We start from the raw sequence: 15,485 nt of genomic DNA, 5'->3' as shown, positions 1-15,485 counted from the left end.
CTGCCTCAGTGACAGCTTTGTACCTTTATTTTTGACAGTGCAGGCATCGATGTCAGTTAGTAGACACGCCCCTTACTGCTGATTGGCTACAAGTGTATTTTGGTACTCTGCACAATTCCCTTGTCCAAAGCGTTTTTCCGAAATCGTGCACCCTGCTTTCAAATGTACCCTGCTAGTGGTACTCATATAAACACCAGCAGTGTACGTTTAACACTGAAGATTTTGACTAATTTAATTATTTGGAGTTTTAACACCGGCGTGTTCTTTGATATTTCCTGTCTCGCTATTACAGTATGTAGGGTTTGTTTATTTGTTTGCTACACATGGGTTTAAATCAATGTTTCTCTGTATTTTTAATGAAGAATTGAAAAAAAAAAGTTTTTAAAATAAGAAAAAGTTTAAAACACATATGAAGAGTTTCGTTGTGAGATAACTTTTTTTTTCAGAAATCTTGTTTTTTTTTGTTGTGCATTCCAATTAAAATCAATTTAGTAAGCTAAGTAGCACCATAAAACAAAATAATAACATGATAACATAATAATAAACAAAAATGTTAAAAACGAAGTTATCTCGTTTTGCAACGAAACTCTTCATATATACAGAATATAATTTTAGTGTCTATAGATATTTTCTAATTATAAGCTTGTGAAATTGTGACATAATCAATAAGAGTTGTCTTAATAGACGTAATTTAAATAAACAAATAATGTTTTTATTATAGAGTATTTGTTTTCATGAGCCCAAATTCCAATATAATATTACTGAAACTAACTTAGACCAAAAGCTTCTTTTAGGTTGAAACTACTTTGCCCCTAAAAATAATTATTAATCGCTATAACCAATTCAGTTTTATCTAGGATCAATCTTAGATATGCCAGTAGACTTTATTCTGTCAAGGTTAATGTAGACTTTGAGGTCTGAAGTGTGATATTATGTTTAAGTTTATCTGACAAAACATGCCAAAAGTCTGCCAAAAAAGTTGTCAATATTTGTGTAATATCTCAAAGTTCTCAAGTTGCCCTCTACAAACAGACAGGGAAGGACATTTCCTCTTCTTTTCAGGATGTGGACTGGGGATTTATGATCCATTCGTAGTCTGGAATGTTGATAAACCCTATTACCAAATTCATTATGGTGTATGAATGTCTTTTGTTAAAGTGTTTAGGAGGTTGCTTATACCGCCATCCGAGTTTTACTTTCATTTAAATCTTTGACATGACCTTAGTCAATATTCAAGATATCAAGGTTATATTTTCAACAGTATGTTTATTACATTAGTCTGGGTCACAAATAGTGGTGCTTACTCAGGTCTATTCTTCAATATAAGTCAAAGAAATGTATTACTTTGCATGTTTTATCTAAAAATCGAAAATAAGTTTAGAAAAATAAAAGCACACTCTCCTCAATAAACTACACTATGATTTATGTTTGTGTTACAGACCAAAGTTCAATACTTAGGATCAGGGTTTTATTACTCTACGTACGTAGGAACAATAGTACAATGATGCTTGCCTTGAAATCAACCTTTGATAAGAGAGACATGCTTGAAATATTTTTAAAAGGAACACCCCAAACTCTTTGCGAAGGATAAAATATAGGAAAGACACTATCTGATACATGAAACTGATAAAAACAATCAAGTGCACTGGAAAGCTGTTTGTCAGCTTGTCTGTGGCAGCGAAAAGCTTTCTACAGAGCAAAATTTATATCTCTCAGCTCTGCTGAGCCTTCCTTTTCTGGACAGAATTTAATAACAAGGACTGCGATCTCTGTGGCAAACATAGCATATATATTGCAAACCCACAATTCAATGTCAAGTCTATAATAAATTATTCTATACAGTGATGAACACAACCATCAATTTTAAACAATACACATGGCATACATAAATGGAAAAAGATGCAGGCTTTCTTTTTGTAACTAAGAAATAGGAATACGGCTTATAGTTATAGCTTGGAATGATTTATTTTTATATTTGGAAAAGTGCATTACAACTTCATGTGATGTTGAACCTCTAACCTAGAAACACGTGCAGAAATCTGCACTTCCTCCTGTGTGACATACATGAACATTGCATCATTCTGGAAGCTTTGCAAAATTAATAAACTTTTCAAGTATCAATCTTAAAGTAACAAATTCTATCAACAAGTCAAAGTTCCTTATAATGTGTGTAAAACACAGTGAATTAACCACTTATAATGGGATAATCACATAATGGTTGCATAGAATTGTTGTTAAGACTGTTTTACACATTTGTAACAGAAGAATGTTATTGAAAAGGGCATTCTCTTCAACATTTTATATGCCAGAATGAATCGCCTAAGAGAGCGTTGGCCATCTGCCACTCTTTAGATTCAGATGGGCACCTTTACGAGTCATGCAAGCTCATAAGAATGCATGGTCTCGAATAGCAGGCCTTTCACAAACAGAGGGAGTTTATGCAGATCCAAAACACGTCTATCTCTGAGGTCCTGTTTAGATCCGAGGACCTCACTTTATCAACGCACACAAGTTAAGCAGTAATTGGTCTGACTGTGGCATCCTAGGGAGCTGAGAGCACCTCAACGGTCTAATAGCTCAGATGGAGAACTATAAAAGTGTGTACAAATAATAACTTCGTGGAGGTTTTATCCTTTGATGCCTAACTGATACCACTGCCTGTCTTTCTGAAACCTCTCTGTTTCCAAACATGCAATTACTGGTGACACAGACAGTTTTGATCAGATAAAAACAGTGAAAGATATAGTTGCCTGACCTTAATCTCAGGATAGTCTGGTGTTTTAGCTTTTATCTCTATAGCAGCTGGTTAGACTACACGATACCGTGGAATAATTGGACAACATGCAAAAGTATAGAAATTAAATAGAATAATAAACAATAAATTGTCATTAGTATGAAATATTATTGTGGTAAATATGAATGCAAAGATCTTAAATAATTACCTTTATGTTTTCAGTCTATTGGGTATTGCGCTTGAGAATAGACCGATATATCGGGTGGACGATATATCGGGCCAATATTTGTGAGTGTTTTCGACAATTTTTTTTCCGCCATTATTTAAAAACAACCAACCTTTCCATGACAACATCGAAAGCTCGTCCTAACAGCTGATCATAGCTGAACAAAGCGGGGTTTTATTTCTCATCTCTATGGGGAGGTTTCCCGGACAGGGATTAGACTAGTCCTAGCCTAAAATAAATGTAAGAAAAGTCCAAACTAATAACATCTCTATTTAACATATCTTAAAATACATCAGTGCCCTGTGTTTTGCCTCAAAATGGACACAAGTAATGTTTTTAGTAAGACATGTTTATTAAAACTAGTTATATTTCCTAATTAAACTAAGCTCTAGTCCTAGTTTAAGATAATTCCTGTCCGGAAAACCACCCCTATATATATATTTGTAGGAGTAATGTGCTAGAAATCAATATCCTTTGCTGATAGTTCCTCGTCCTTGTGGAAAGTGCAGTTCATGGTTCCATAGCACCCTCACCTGTTTTTACTATTTTTTAAATATAGTTTTTTTTAAGTTCAATAAATGTTACTTGTTTAAATTGAGACTTGTAACATTTGGCATCATTATTGTGTCATTTTTATGATGTGAATTGAGTGAGCAAAAGCAGTATCGGCTCCAAATATCGGCTCAAGAAAATTGGCAGCCTGTATCTGTCATCGGCTAAGGCTGTTGAAACAAAAATCGGTATGTCCATTTTTTGTTGGCAATCGGTGCATAGTTGCATAAAATGTAAACGACATGAACATGTAGAATCATAAGTTATCCAGAGATAGTGGGATAATATTTTGTCTGTGTTGCTCATGACTCGCTCTTCCTGCGGTTCGCCTCAAGGATCTTGTGTTTTTCCAAAAACTATCGGTAGAGAGATATGAAGGATGCAAAACTACCATATGGTGCTCAAGATTAACATGAGAAAAGCAGAAACATTGTGTTATGTAATCTTTAAATCTCTCTTTCTAGATGGCAAATCTGTTAGCAGTGCAAAAGATCATGCGTTTGATTCCCAAGGAACACATACTGATAAAACTATTAAAAAGTATACGTTAAATAAAAGTGTCTGCCAAATGCATAAATGTAAACACAAGTATTCCATCCTAAACTAAAATCACCTTGGAGGTCCAATGGATTTCCTGTCTTGTGGAACTTTGACCTAATGTTGTACATTAATTGACAATGTGTTGTATTGATTTTAATATGGTAATTCATTGACATGACCTCTAGTTAACTATAGTTGCACCCAAATAAACTTAACTTAAACCCAAATTGTCACAATCACTGTGAAGCCTCAAGCAAAACAGTCTTGTTGAAAAAATGTTAAATGCCTGTGGATTTGTGATATTATAAAGTTTAAATATGCTTCCATTAGGCAAAACAATTACTTCAGGTTTGTTTGTAAACAACATAAATAAGAACTAGTAAGGACCCATTTACAGTTTTTTACCACTTTTAAAGCAAGTCCACATTGTAGTGTGGACATTTTCTACATTGCGCATGCTGGTTTATTATTTCAAGTCAAATGGCCTGGTGGTCCAGCCCTTTCAATGTCATAAAAAGTACCCATTAGATTGTATTTTTATAATTTCATTAGTCACTGTTAATAATAAGATGACTCACCTTTTTTCACAAGTCATTTTAAAACAACATTGTTTATTGCCAACGATTTTTCAAGCAATATTAAAAACATATTTGCTGTTACTAGTACTATTTGTAAACGTAGCTTTGTATTGTAACTGACAAAAATCGAGAAAAGTAAACATCTATGCAGTGATCATCTCTGTGTTATTTCAATATAAAAAGCTGTCTAAAGAACTACTTTATAGGAGCGTTTGCATTGTAAACATTTCTTAATGATTTAAATTCATGCCATACAACATGGGAAACAAAAAATAAGAAATATTCATTCAAAACAAGAAATAAATCAAATTTAACAAACCAATGAGTACAACAAAACATTATAAATATGCAGCGTAATTATAGCCCAGTATTGTCACTGTCGTTTATTCCAAATCTCAGTGATATATTTCCACGTATCCAAAACGCGATATGCACACATGCCAGAGGTATCTCATTTCCCTATAAATATCTTCATCGCTTACTTAACCCTACATGAGCTTCAGCCGGCTTCTGTTTGAGCTTTACAATAAATAGAGTTTTAAGTTAGCATTGGTGGATTTAAGGGTATAAAAGAACAACCTAGCAACCCGTTAGCCAGCACATTGTTGCACTCAGTCAGTCTCTGACAGTTGAGAGCCGTGGGCACGTACTCGTGTCGTTAAATTAAGCAACGACAACGTTGCTGCCAAGATAACATCAACGACGCGATTAAAAAGCTTCAGTTCATGATTTCAGATTACACATTTATTCTTTATAGGAACACAATGGAAAAGTACATTATTCCAGCTTCATTGTAACCTGCAGGTCATTGCAGAAGCTTTAAACTGTTTATATTGTAGTATAAAAGCTTTATAAATAAATTGTCTGAATCCCATTGAATGCTGGTCAAGTCAGAATATAATATGGATATTTAGGACTGAAGAGCAGTAAAGTGCATGTCCAGTTAGTGTCTGGAGTAGTTTATTTAGAGACTACTAACATATACAAACAAATTTACGTTCAGCAAATATCTCACACGCTGATGAATTCGTCATCATCATACCTGACGGACACAACGCCAAATCGCAAAAGCAACATCCATCGAAACATGTACATCACAATTAGCATATACTGGTTTTATTCTGGTAATGCAAAAATCTGATAAATCAATAACGCGATACCCTAAAGTTACCTTCAGCATCTCTTATCCGAGGACTGAATGTGCGTGCGTTTGCCAGTACTCACCTCGCTCCAGGGTAAGCGTTTGGACTGTCATTGTCGCCATGACTGCTGTGTTATAACAGGGAGAGAGAGAGGGGCTGCTTGAGCTGCGGCATCAGCGCACACACCGGATCGGGAGAGAGAGCGCGCGAGAGCGGATTGGAAGCCCGTGCGGATGACGGGAGCGGTTGGGAGGGGTACGGAGTTATTTACTATCCGTTTGTTTAGCGGATAAATTTGAATAGGGTCGCTCGGTGGACGTGGGGAAATCGGTTGGAGTGGTAGATTGTCTTTATTTCGCATTTAAAATGTAGTTTTTACGCTGCTTTATTAGTTTTCATCCAAAGGCTAGTCGAACTTGGTGTAAATCAGACGTGACTCTGGTCACTTTTTCAGCTGGTCAAGCTGGACTTAGCTGGTCTGGCTGGAAGAGCAGCTGACCTACTAGCTTTGCCAGGATTGGAGGACCAGCTTAAACCAGCTATGCTGGTCTTGAATTTTTCAGTAGGGTTTATTTAATGTCAAAATTAAAATTAGCTTTAGCATTTAAACGTTCATTTTTAAATTTCTTTCTAAAACAAATGTAGTATTATTTAGGCTATTTAAAAATTTTAACAATCATTAAAAGTGTGCTATATAAACTATTTACATTATAGTCAAACTGGGAATATAAGTCCTACAGTCAATTAATCAGACACACATGTATGTTTGTATGTAAAAAATTTTTTTATGTATGTATGTATGTATACTGAATAATATGTTTATAAATGACTTAATAAACTACAGCTGTACATGTTTACAACAGAGATCTGACCCAATGTTACAAAAATGCAAAAATCTTACATATTGTGCCTTTAAGTAGGAAATGTAAACATTTTACAGCTTTTGTATTACTAATAATTAATTCATAAATAAACAAACACATTTACAATGCTCCAAAATTTGTTGTTTAGAAATGACAACATTGATAGATTGCTCCGTCAGTCCTCCAGCTGTGCACAGATGTGCAGTGGTAGTAACTAATGGGTGGATAGAGCTTAATGCTAGGGAGAAAGAGGGCACAGGGAGATTACGCTGTCATGGCCATATGGGACGCAGCCTCTGGAAAACAGTTCTGCTGGAAAAAAAGTGGGATTTACAGAGTGCATGGGAAGCTTTCCCAATGAGAATAAATTGATTTCTGAATGGCTGCACAGCTTTGACAGCAAACAAGAAGGTGAGGAGAAAAGGCTGTATTAAAGGTGCAATGTGGGACCTTTAGAAGGATCTTTTGACAAAAATGCAATATAATACATAACTATATTATAAGTAGTGTATAAAGACCTTACATAATGAACTGTATTGTTTTTATACACTTAGAATGGGCTGTTTTTATCTACATACACCGGGGGTCTCCTTATGTGGATGTCCCCACAATGCTTCTACAGTAGCCCTTAACAGACAAACTGTTTTACAAAGTGCGTTTCGCCTCTATGCTGTCTAAGATGACAACATGTTTGTCTTGTGGCAGCTACCGTAGCTTCTCATTGCGTTTCGAAATTAAGGTTGTTTCAATTCACAAGCCCCCCCCACCACCACCACTAGATGCCGCTTAAAACACACATTAAATCTTTAAGGCCTTTTATTACCAGAAATACAGTACTGTGCAAAAGTCTTATGTTGCATTCACATCAGCCGCGGTAGAGGTGGCAAAAATGCACTATTCGTGTGTAATTGGACGCTTGAACATTTGAGTTTACCCGATTCATTAGCGTGTGAAATTCTAGTCATTCGGGACATTCACGCAGAAAATCGCGTAATGGGCTACCCAGTCTCACAAAGTTTCGTGATATAGTCACGTATTTTTTTTATTCTTTTTTCGTGCTATTATCACGAAATTTCGTGTTTTTTCATGATCATATAACGAATTCCTGTTTTCGTGTGATTATCACGTATTGGTTACTCAACTGCTTTTTCCTATTTTTAAACCATTGTCGCTTCGGTTTAGGGTTAGATTTGCATTAGATGCTTGCATTAGAATGTCACTTTATATATTGGTTTATACTATTTTTTCTGATTTATTTTTTTATATGTCGCCTGACGTTGGGGTTAGAGTTGGGTTTGGTTAGGGATGTAATTTTATGTAAATCTCACCCTAAACCGAAGCGACAATGGTAAGAAAATAGGACAAAACAGTTGAGTAACCAATACGTGATAATCACACGAAAACAGGAATTCGCTATACGATCACGAAAAAACACGAAATTTCGTGATAAAAGCACGAAAAAAGAATCAAAAAAATACGTGACTATATAACGAAATTTCGTGAGACTGGGCTGTAATGGGAGGGACTTATGCGACTCCGCTGAGACTCTGCTCGCTTCCTGTAATCACGTCACTACTACAGCAAGGTCCTGATTGGTTAACGCGGCGCAGAAATCCACAGAAGTTCCGATTTTTCAACTCAAACGTTTCACAAAGCTCAATTTGCGCGTGTTCCGGGCCATTCCCGCAGCACGTTCGGCGCCATTCGCACCACGCCTAATGTGCCGCAGGATGCCTACTAGCGTCTTTGCATTGACCCAACATGTAAATCACTCGCGCTTGCCGCCTCTACCAATTGCTGTGCCATGGGTTCACACCAGCCATGTTTGACGTGTCAAATTCGCGTGTGCCGTGCCTAGTTTGCTGCTTGAACAGTTTGAGTTTACTCACTTTATTCGCGCGTGAAAGCCACGCGTGAAATTCTACTCATCTAAACATTCATGCAGAAATTTGCGTCATGGGAGGGGCTTCTGCAACTCCGCTCTTCCTGTAATCATGTCACTACTAGAGCAAGCTCCAGTTAATGTGGCGCGTTTTTCCGCCAAAGTACAAATTGTTCAACTCGCGCGTTTGCCGAGGCAACGCTCAATTCGCTCAATTCCAGACGCGTGAATGAGGTGGAATTGCGTCTACCGCGCCGCGCTAAAATGCCTCATTCGCATCACGAGACCTCCAGACGTGCATCAACGCATCTTCACATTGACTTAACATTGAAATCACTTGCGTTTGACGCCTCTATCGAGGCTGGTGTGAACGCAGCATTAGGCCACCATGCCAGAAGTAGATTTGTTGTTTTTGCAATGTTATAGTGATCATATATATATATATATATATATATATATATATATATATATATGAAAATTATTTTTTTTGTACATATTTCCTGTATTTTCTGTTTGTATCTTAATAAAATAGATTGAAAAATAAATGGATGGATATGTGGTGGTGGTGGCCTAAGACTTTTGCACAGTACTGTATATATTTTCATATTATAAAATATTATTTATATATCCTGACTTATTATTACTGACTTATTTCTCTAAAGTGTCAAAACAATGAACACATTAATCAGAACAGATTTCTCATGCAAATTATGCCATACAGTACCATAAAATGTCAACCAGATTGTTCCACATTGTAAGACGGGCAGAAGCGAGACACCCACAGTCATTTGCGCTTTCTTAAACATCACCTTGTTTTTGTTATTTCTCTATTTAAGACAGATACTGAACTTAGTGTCATGCACATCTATGCAAGTACACTGGTTATTTTAATGTCTCTGAGAAAACAAAACAAACAGCAGGTCAATATGATGTACGGATAATCATGGGCAGCCTACTTGAGTTTGTTTTTTCTTTTTGCTTTATTCTAAACCTAATGTTTTTTCATAATTTAATTATATATGTTATTTTCAGTGCATTATGGGAAGAGACAGTAACTCATTCATGTATAACATAAAAGATTTTCATATGCTCACAGCTCTCTTTTCAAATCCATACGAGCAAACTAAACTGAACTAAACAGTCCCGTGTTGCACTCTTTATGGTGATTTGACAGTTAGCACTATAATCGTTTGCCATCAGTTCCTGCATACAGTCATCTCATATTCATTTCATGCCCATCATGTTCTCTCACCATCTTTGATCCAGACCAATAGCTCTGATCCAGACCAAAAATGCTGTTTAAGTGGTAGTCCATCAGCTTTAGCTTCACTAATTAAATTGCCGCTCATCAAATCAGACATTAAATAGAGGAAAGGGAGCGGGAAAGACTGTTATGTAATGTACTGTGAGCAGAGTGCATTTACTTTATGGAAAGATCATTGACATCCACCCACATGTCCACGAATCCACGTCAGGCTAGCAGACAACCTAACAGGCCAGACAAAATAAAAATGATATATCTGTAGTCATACAATAGGTGTGCTATTACCGGCAGAGAGAGAGTTATGGCAACACGGACAGCTAGACTCTGATTTAAAAGTCCTTGTGTCAGACAAATTGGTGCTTGGAGCATTAGGCTCCAAGGTTTTATTTTTGTTTTGGAATAGGCAACACAAAGCGGAAACTATTTGAAGACGTGCTGTGGTCTTTGCGTGACAAGCGTGGAGAATGCAGATCAGAGGAAAGACGCATCGTGAGAGTATTGAGAATGCAAAGCCTGAAATAAACACATGCAAATGGAGATCGCTGCATTAAGGCCGATGCATGGCCGAATGTAGTAATTCATGGAGTAAGTTTGATCATTCAACATAAGATCGTATTGTTCATTTAGAAGGGTTCAGATTGTGAGGAATCAAAAATCGGATTATTATCATGAACAGAAGATAAGTAGAAAGTAGTCTGTCTAATCTGGTGCTGTTTTTGTCTTTGTGGTCCCTGCTTAAAATATCTTTCCAAAGGGTCCTAATGTTAGGAAAAGTGGACGTTTATTTTTACCAAGGTGGAAAATGTCATGATAAAGTTTAACACATGACAGTTTGAGTTATAAAACAACTTACCAGCATTAAAAGGAGACATTGAGTAATAAAATCCTAAAATCATGACTTTTTAAAGGGATAATTCACCCAAAAATAAAATTTTTGTCATCATTTACTCACCCTCATGCTGTTACAAACCCATATAAATGTCTTTCTTTTGCTAAACACAAAGGAAGATATTTTAATCAATCTTTGTAAACAAACTGTTTTGAGCACCATTGACTTCCATAGTAGTATTTTTCCTACAATGGAAGTCAATAGTGCTTCTGTTTCATGATTCATTACAAATATCTTTCTTTGTGTTCAGCAGAACAAAGAAATGTTTGAATGTTTGTAACAACATGAGGGTGAGTAAATGATGAATTTTCTTTTTTTTTAATACATTAAGTAATAATTAGTGACGGGCAAAAACTGATCATGATTAATCGCATACAAAATAAAAGTGAGCTTTTTGCATAAAACACATAGTGTGTGCCATGTTATTATTATGTATACACAAATAAACATACGCACACATTTAAGAAATATTTACATATATATATAAAAAAATTGATATAAATAATTTACTGAAATTAAATAAATAAATGCAAAAATAATAAAACTAAAAATATATATAATATATGAATAAAACAATGTATACATAATATATAAATATACATCATAATTACACACAAGACACACACATTGTATTTTGTATGTGATTAATCCTGGTTAATCTTTCCACACCACTAACACTAGTGTATACATTCTTTATATTTTTCCTCATGCTTCATATATTTATTTAGGTATGGAGCAACATGAGGGTGAGTAAACTATGGAATAACTTTCTTCAGCAACTTTTTGTGCTGTTGTTTAGCAGTTACATCATTTGGCGATGTGCAACATGATGCAAGATATATCTTATTTAGCTCTATAAAACTCTTGAATCGTTCACTTCCTGATCCGTGTACAGACAGTCTGCAACACAAGATTAGGACCACTTAGTATTAATGGACTCAGCAACCGTAATCGAAAGCACCGCACGGGCAATTTGTAAATCACATCGTTCCTTAACTGACAAGAAGATTGATGAATGACTCAATCACAGTCTCCAGGTTGCACCGGGTCTGCAGTTAGCAGTCAAGGAGGGGTTAGTATTGCTTGCCGTAGACTGGTAGTTGACAGTGATTGAGTGCCGTGAGCAGACACAGCAGGCATTTCTGACCCGAGTTTTTGACTGATATGTGTGTAGAAGGGTGATGAGGGCCTATCTCACATTGTGCGAAACACCCACATGTATCTGTCAATTAAAACCAGCCTTCGTAGACCAAAGCCATACAGTAACAAACACATCTTACAAGAACAACTTTGCAAAAATTGTTAATTGGTATTTCTCGCACATACTGTAATGATTTTAGAAGATTGTGCATATGTCAGTAGGAACACTTTTATGATACTTTTCTGCTCCTGCCCCCATTCACTTTATATGCAAAAACATTACTTTTGGTTCTGTTAAGTGGTACAGCATTGCATTAGTAGTGCAAATGGTCATGCATTTGAACTCAGGGAACACACATTGTGGTAAGATGCTTTGGATGAATGCATCTGCCCTTGCATAAATGTAAATGTAACTTATAATGTGGTTCCAAACCCAATTTTTTGCTGATCTACACTAAAGGTAGGCTATAGATGGGTGAATGCTATTTACTGAACATCTCATGGCATTAAAATCTTAATGTCAATTTCAGTGTGTTTCTCACACAAATATATAGTGCACAAATTAATATATATTTTTTACCATTTTGTGTAGCTTGACATCCACTAGTTATTGTTTACTTTTGTAATAAAAACTTTTGAAATAAAAAGCACTTTTGGCATTAGTATTACAAACGCAAGTTCAGAAAAAGGCCAAGAACTCCAATGGGTGCAAAGTGCCCGCTATCTGAGTTTTACTGTGCATTTATCAATGTTTTTAATATTGATTAAATCAGCAAAAAATATAAAATGTTTTGCCATTGCCATGCGTTTTTTTGGTAATTTGCCATGTGATTCTGTTTTTTTTTCAAATGCATTAAAGCATTTACTGTACTACATACTGTAAATGTGTTAAGTAGTAGCCTACTGCATCTCTTCTGCTTTCATTTCATGCACTTACAGTGGTGGTCCCCTATCATTTAGCCAGACAACATTCTTTTCTAATGCAATTTATCTCATATCAGAACATTCTGTACAATATATTCTACCAAAAAATTGCATGGGAGATTTGGCATTGCCCTTAAAGTGACATGTCATCATAAAAGCCTTTCTAGGAAACATTGCGTAACTTTGTACTTATTGCGGGTTGCAATATCTTGGAGTGGCCTCTGGCTGTCATGTGAAGTATTGACGTTGCACGGCCATTTTTAAGTTTAGCAACTTTAAAAACAAACCCGATCAGCAGTGCATATGTTGGTAACAGCGTCGGAGTAGCCTATTAACAGGTTGCATTCCTGTGTCTGCCTACGAGATCCTACAAAATATGCGTCTTTATCAAACCGCGCGCTTTAAACACGCGTGCCTTGGAAAAACAGGGGTTAGTGTTAAGGAATCCCTCAGAACACTGGGTGTTGGTTCAGGACGCTTGCTGGATAAGTTTTCATGCACCTCTGTGTCGTTTCGTCTGTCGAAGGTAAAAACAAACTTTTGGCATGGGTGCAGACCGCTTGTTTATCAACCACATAGCATTTGTAGCGCACACCGGAAAAATGTTACGCGTGGATATTCATCAAACCACGAATATGAGGACGCTTTTGCAACGGCACGGGATAAACCCGAAAGGTTTTGGAACAAGGCGGCAGCTGGGATCACTTGGTTTAAACAATGGACCCATATTCTGGATAAAACAGATACAGTGTTTCCCAAATGGTAAATGCAATATATATCGAGTTACTTTACGAGTTTTTCAACTGTTTTTAGCGTGACACGATGCATAAACGCGTTCCGAGGACGCTACTCTGACGCGCGCGCGACGCGTTTTGTGTGAACGCCCCTCTGATAAGACCACGTGATAGTTTTCATAACTGTATGCCATGCATTAAGTTTTAATATAAATATATTCACTGCTTTAAATTTGGATAAATGCCCACATTATTGGTAAAACTACTGTAGTATTCTTCAGTAGTGAAGTGATGAGAAGTTATTTTGACAGAATTTTCATTTTCAAATCATTTTGAGTTACTCTAATAAAAACATCTGTGTCCAACATAGGTTTGTTGGAGGAAAGCTAAATGTGTGTTATAATGCTGTTGATCGGCATGTGGAGAATGGGAGAGGTGATCAAGTGGCTGTGATTTATGACAGTCCGGTCACCAACACTAAACAGATCATCACCTACAAAGAATTGCAGGAGCAGGTAATATGTTTTGGCTGTTTAAAAGCAAGGACACATCTTTCACCTGTTGCTGTAATAATCACTTATACAAAATGTCCATAGTTGATTTATTGATGAATTTATATTGCATCATTTCTAACCTTGCCTCCAACCAGTCTGCATCTGTTAATGGTGTGCCATTGGTTTTTATATCACTGTGTAGGTATCCAGGTTGGCTGGTGTACTGGTGAAGCATGGTGTGAAGAAGGGAGATCTGGTGGTGATTTATATGCCCATGGTTCCTCAGGCCATGTTCACCATGCTTGCCTGTGCCCGTATCGGTGCCACCCACAGCCTTATATTTGGAGGATTTGCTTCCAAAGAGCTCTCCGTCCGTATCGACCACGCTAAGGCAAGCTTTAATTTTTCATATGATTAATAACAGCAAGAAGTGCTTATTTGTCTAAACGTACAAATAAAGTGTATTTTTATTAATGCTCATATATATTGAGGAGCCTTTATTATTTCATTACTATATAAATCCCTGTGATGCATTTCTGCTGAGGTTAGCAAAAACAACTTCCTACCTTAAATCATCATTTTCCCTGCAGCCCAAGCTGCTGGTGACAGCGTCATTTGGAATCGAGCCGGGCAGAAAAGTGGAGTACATTCCCCTGGTTGACAAAGCTCTGGAGCTCAGCAGCCACAAACCACACAAAGTTCTCATCTACAACCGTCCCAGCATGGTAAGACCCTGCATCACAGCAGCACTCTGTTTGGCTGAGTTTACACTGCCTGTTAGTGTTAAATAAAGAAGATAATGCAGAGAATAAAAATGCATTACAAAATAAATTTTTTATAAGCATAACCATGAAATTCACCAAAGCTCTGAGGCAGTATAGCAACACGGCCATGTTGATAAAGTAAGCCGGTCTTTACTGCTACTTGTAACTTTAATAATGTACCACATACTCAAGTGACATTATTAGCATTAGATGAAGGGCTCTATCTTACACCCGACGCAAGGCAGCGCAATGCGCGACGCATGTGTATTTTGCTAGTTCCCACCCTGCGCAATTATCATTTTCACCTTTAGCGCCATGTTGTTTAAATAGCAAATGTTTTTGCGCCCATGGGCGTTCTGGTCTGAAAACGTGTGTTCAGGCGCATTGTTGGCGCGTTGCTACTTTGAGGCGCAATATGTTTTTTGTTATTAAAAGAGCGCATTAGTAATATGCGCCTATAAACGGGACGACAACGCGGGTTTGCTCATCACATACATGAATGCGCAGCAGCACAAAAACACTTTTAAATATGAAAGATTAAAGGATTGAATGTAAAAGTTTATTATTGAGTCTCTTGGACATAAATAAGGACTAATTATGAGACGTTAGAAGGCGTAAAGAGCTGCTTCACCCGTAGCCTGGTAAGTAAATAAATGCTTTGCTTTAAACAAATGCATCTGTTTTTAAATGTTTTTTTTTAAATGCTACCTCATGGATTTATTGTATATGATTACTCTGTACCTGTGGATATAGTGAGAT

The 15,485-nt window shown here is 36.6% G+C and overlaps 2 protein-coding genes across 3 annotated transcripts in view; one reads left to right on the top strand and one right to left on the bottom strand.

Annotated features, from left to right (window-relative positions):
• lin7a (lin-7 homolog A (C. elegans)) overlaps positions 1–5,992 on the bottom strand; it is a 37,357-nt gene extending 31,365 nt beyond the window's left edge. For both annotated transcript variants that reach the window (XM_065268553.2, XM_065268554.2), the window contains exon 1: positions 5,855–5,992. In XM_065268553.2, the coding sequence (XP_065124625.1) occupies positions 5,855–5,894 (40 nt within the window). In that variant the 5' untranslated portion in view covers positions 5,895–5,992. The remainder of the gene's footprint in view (positions 1–5,854) is intronic.
• Positions 5,993–12,994: 7,002 nt separating this feature from the next.
• Positions 12,995–15,485, top strand: part of acss3 (acyl-CoA synthetase short chain family member 3) — a 33,840-nt gene continuing 31,349 nt past the window's right edge. The window contains exons 1-4 of the mRNA XM_065269466.2: positions 12,995–13,496; positions 13,839–13,983; positions 14,165–14,353; positions 14,553–14,687. Of these exons, the coding sequence (XP_065125538.2) occupies positions 13,111–13,496; positions 13,839–13,983; positions 14,165–14,353; positions 14,553–14,687 (855 nt within the window). The 5' untranslated portion in view covers positions 12,995–13,110. The remainder of the gene's footprint in view (positions 13,497–13,838; positions 13,984–14,164; positions 14,354–14,552; positions 14,688–15,485) is intronic.

This window comes from Paramisgurnus dabryanus, chromosome 1 (genome assembly GCF_030506205.2).
Source record: "Paramisgurnus dabryanus chromosome 1, PD_genome_1.1, whole genome shotgun sequence".
Lineage (NCBI taxonomy): Eukaryota > Metazoa > Chordata > Actinopteri > Cypriniformes > Cobitidae > Paramisgurnus > Paramisgurnus dabryanus.
This window is presented reverse-complemented; position numbering and strand designations above follow the sequence as displayed.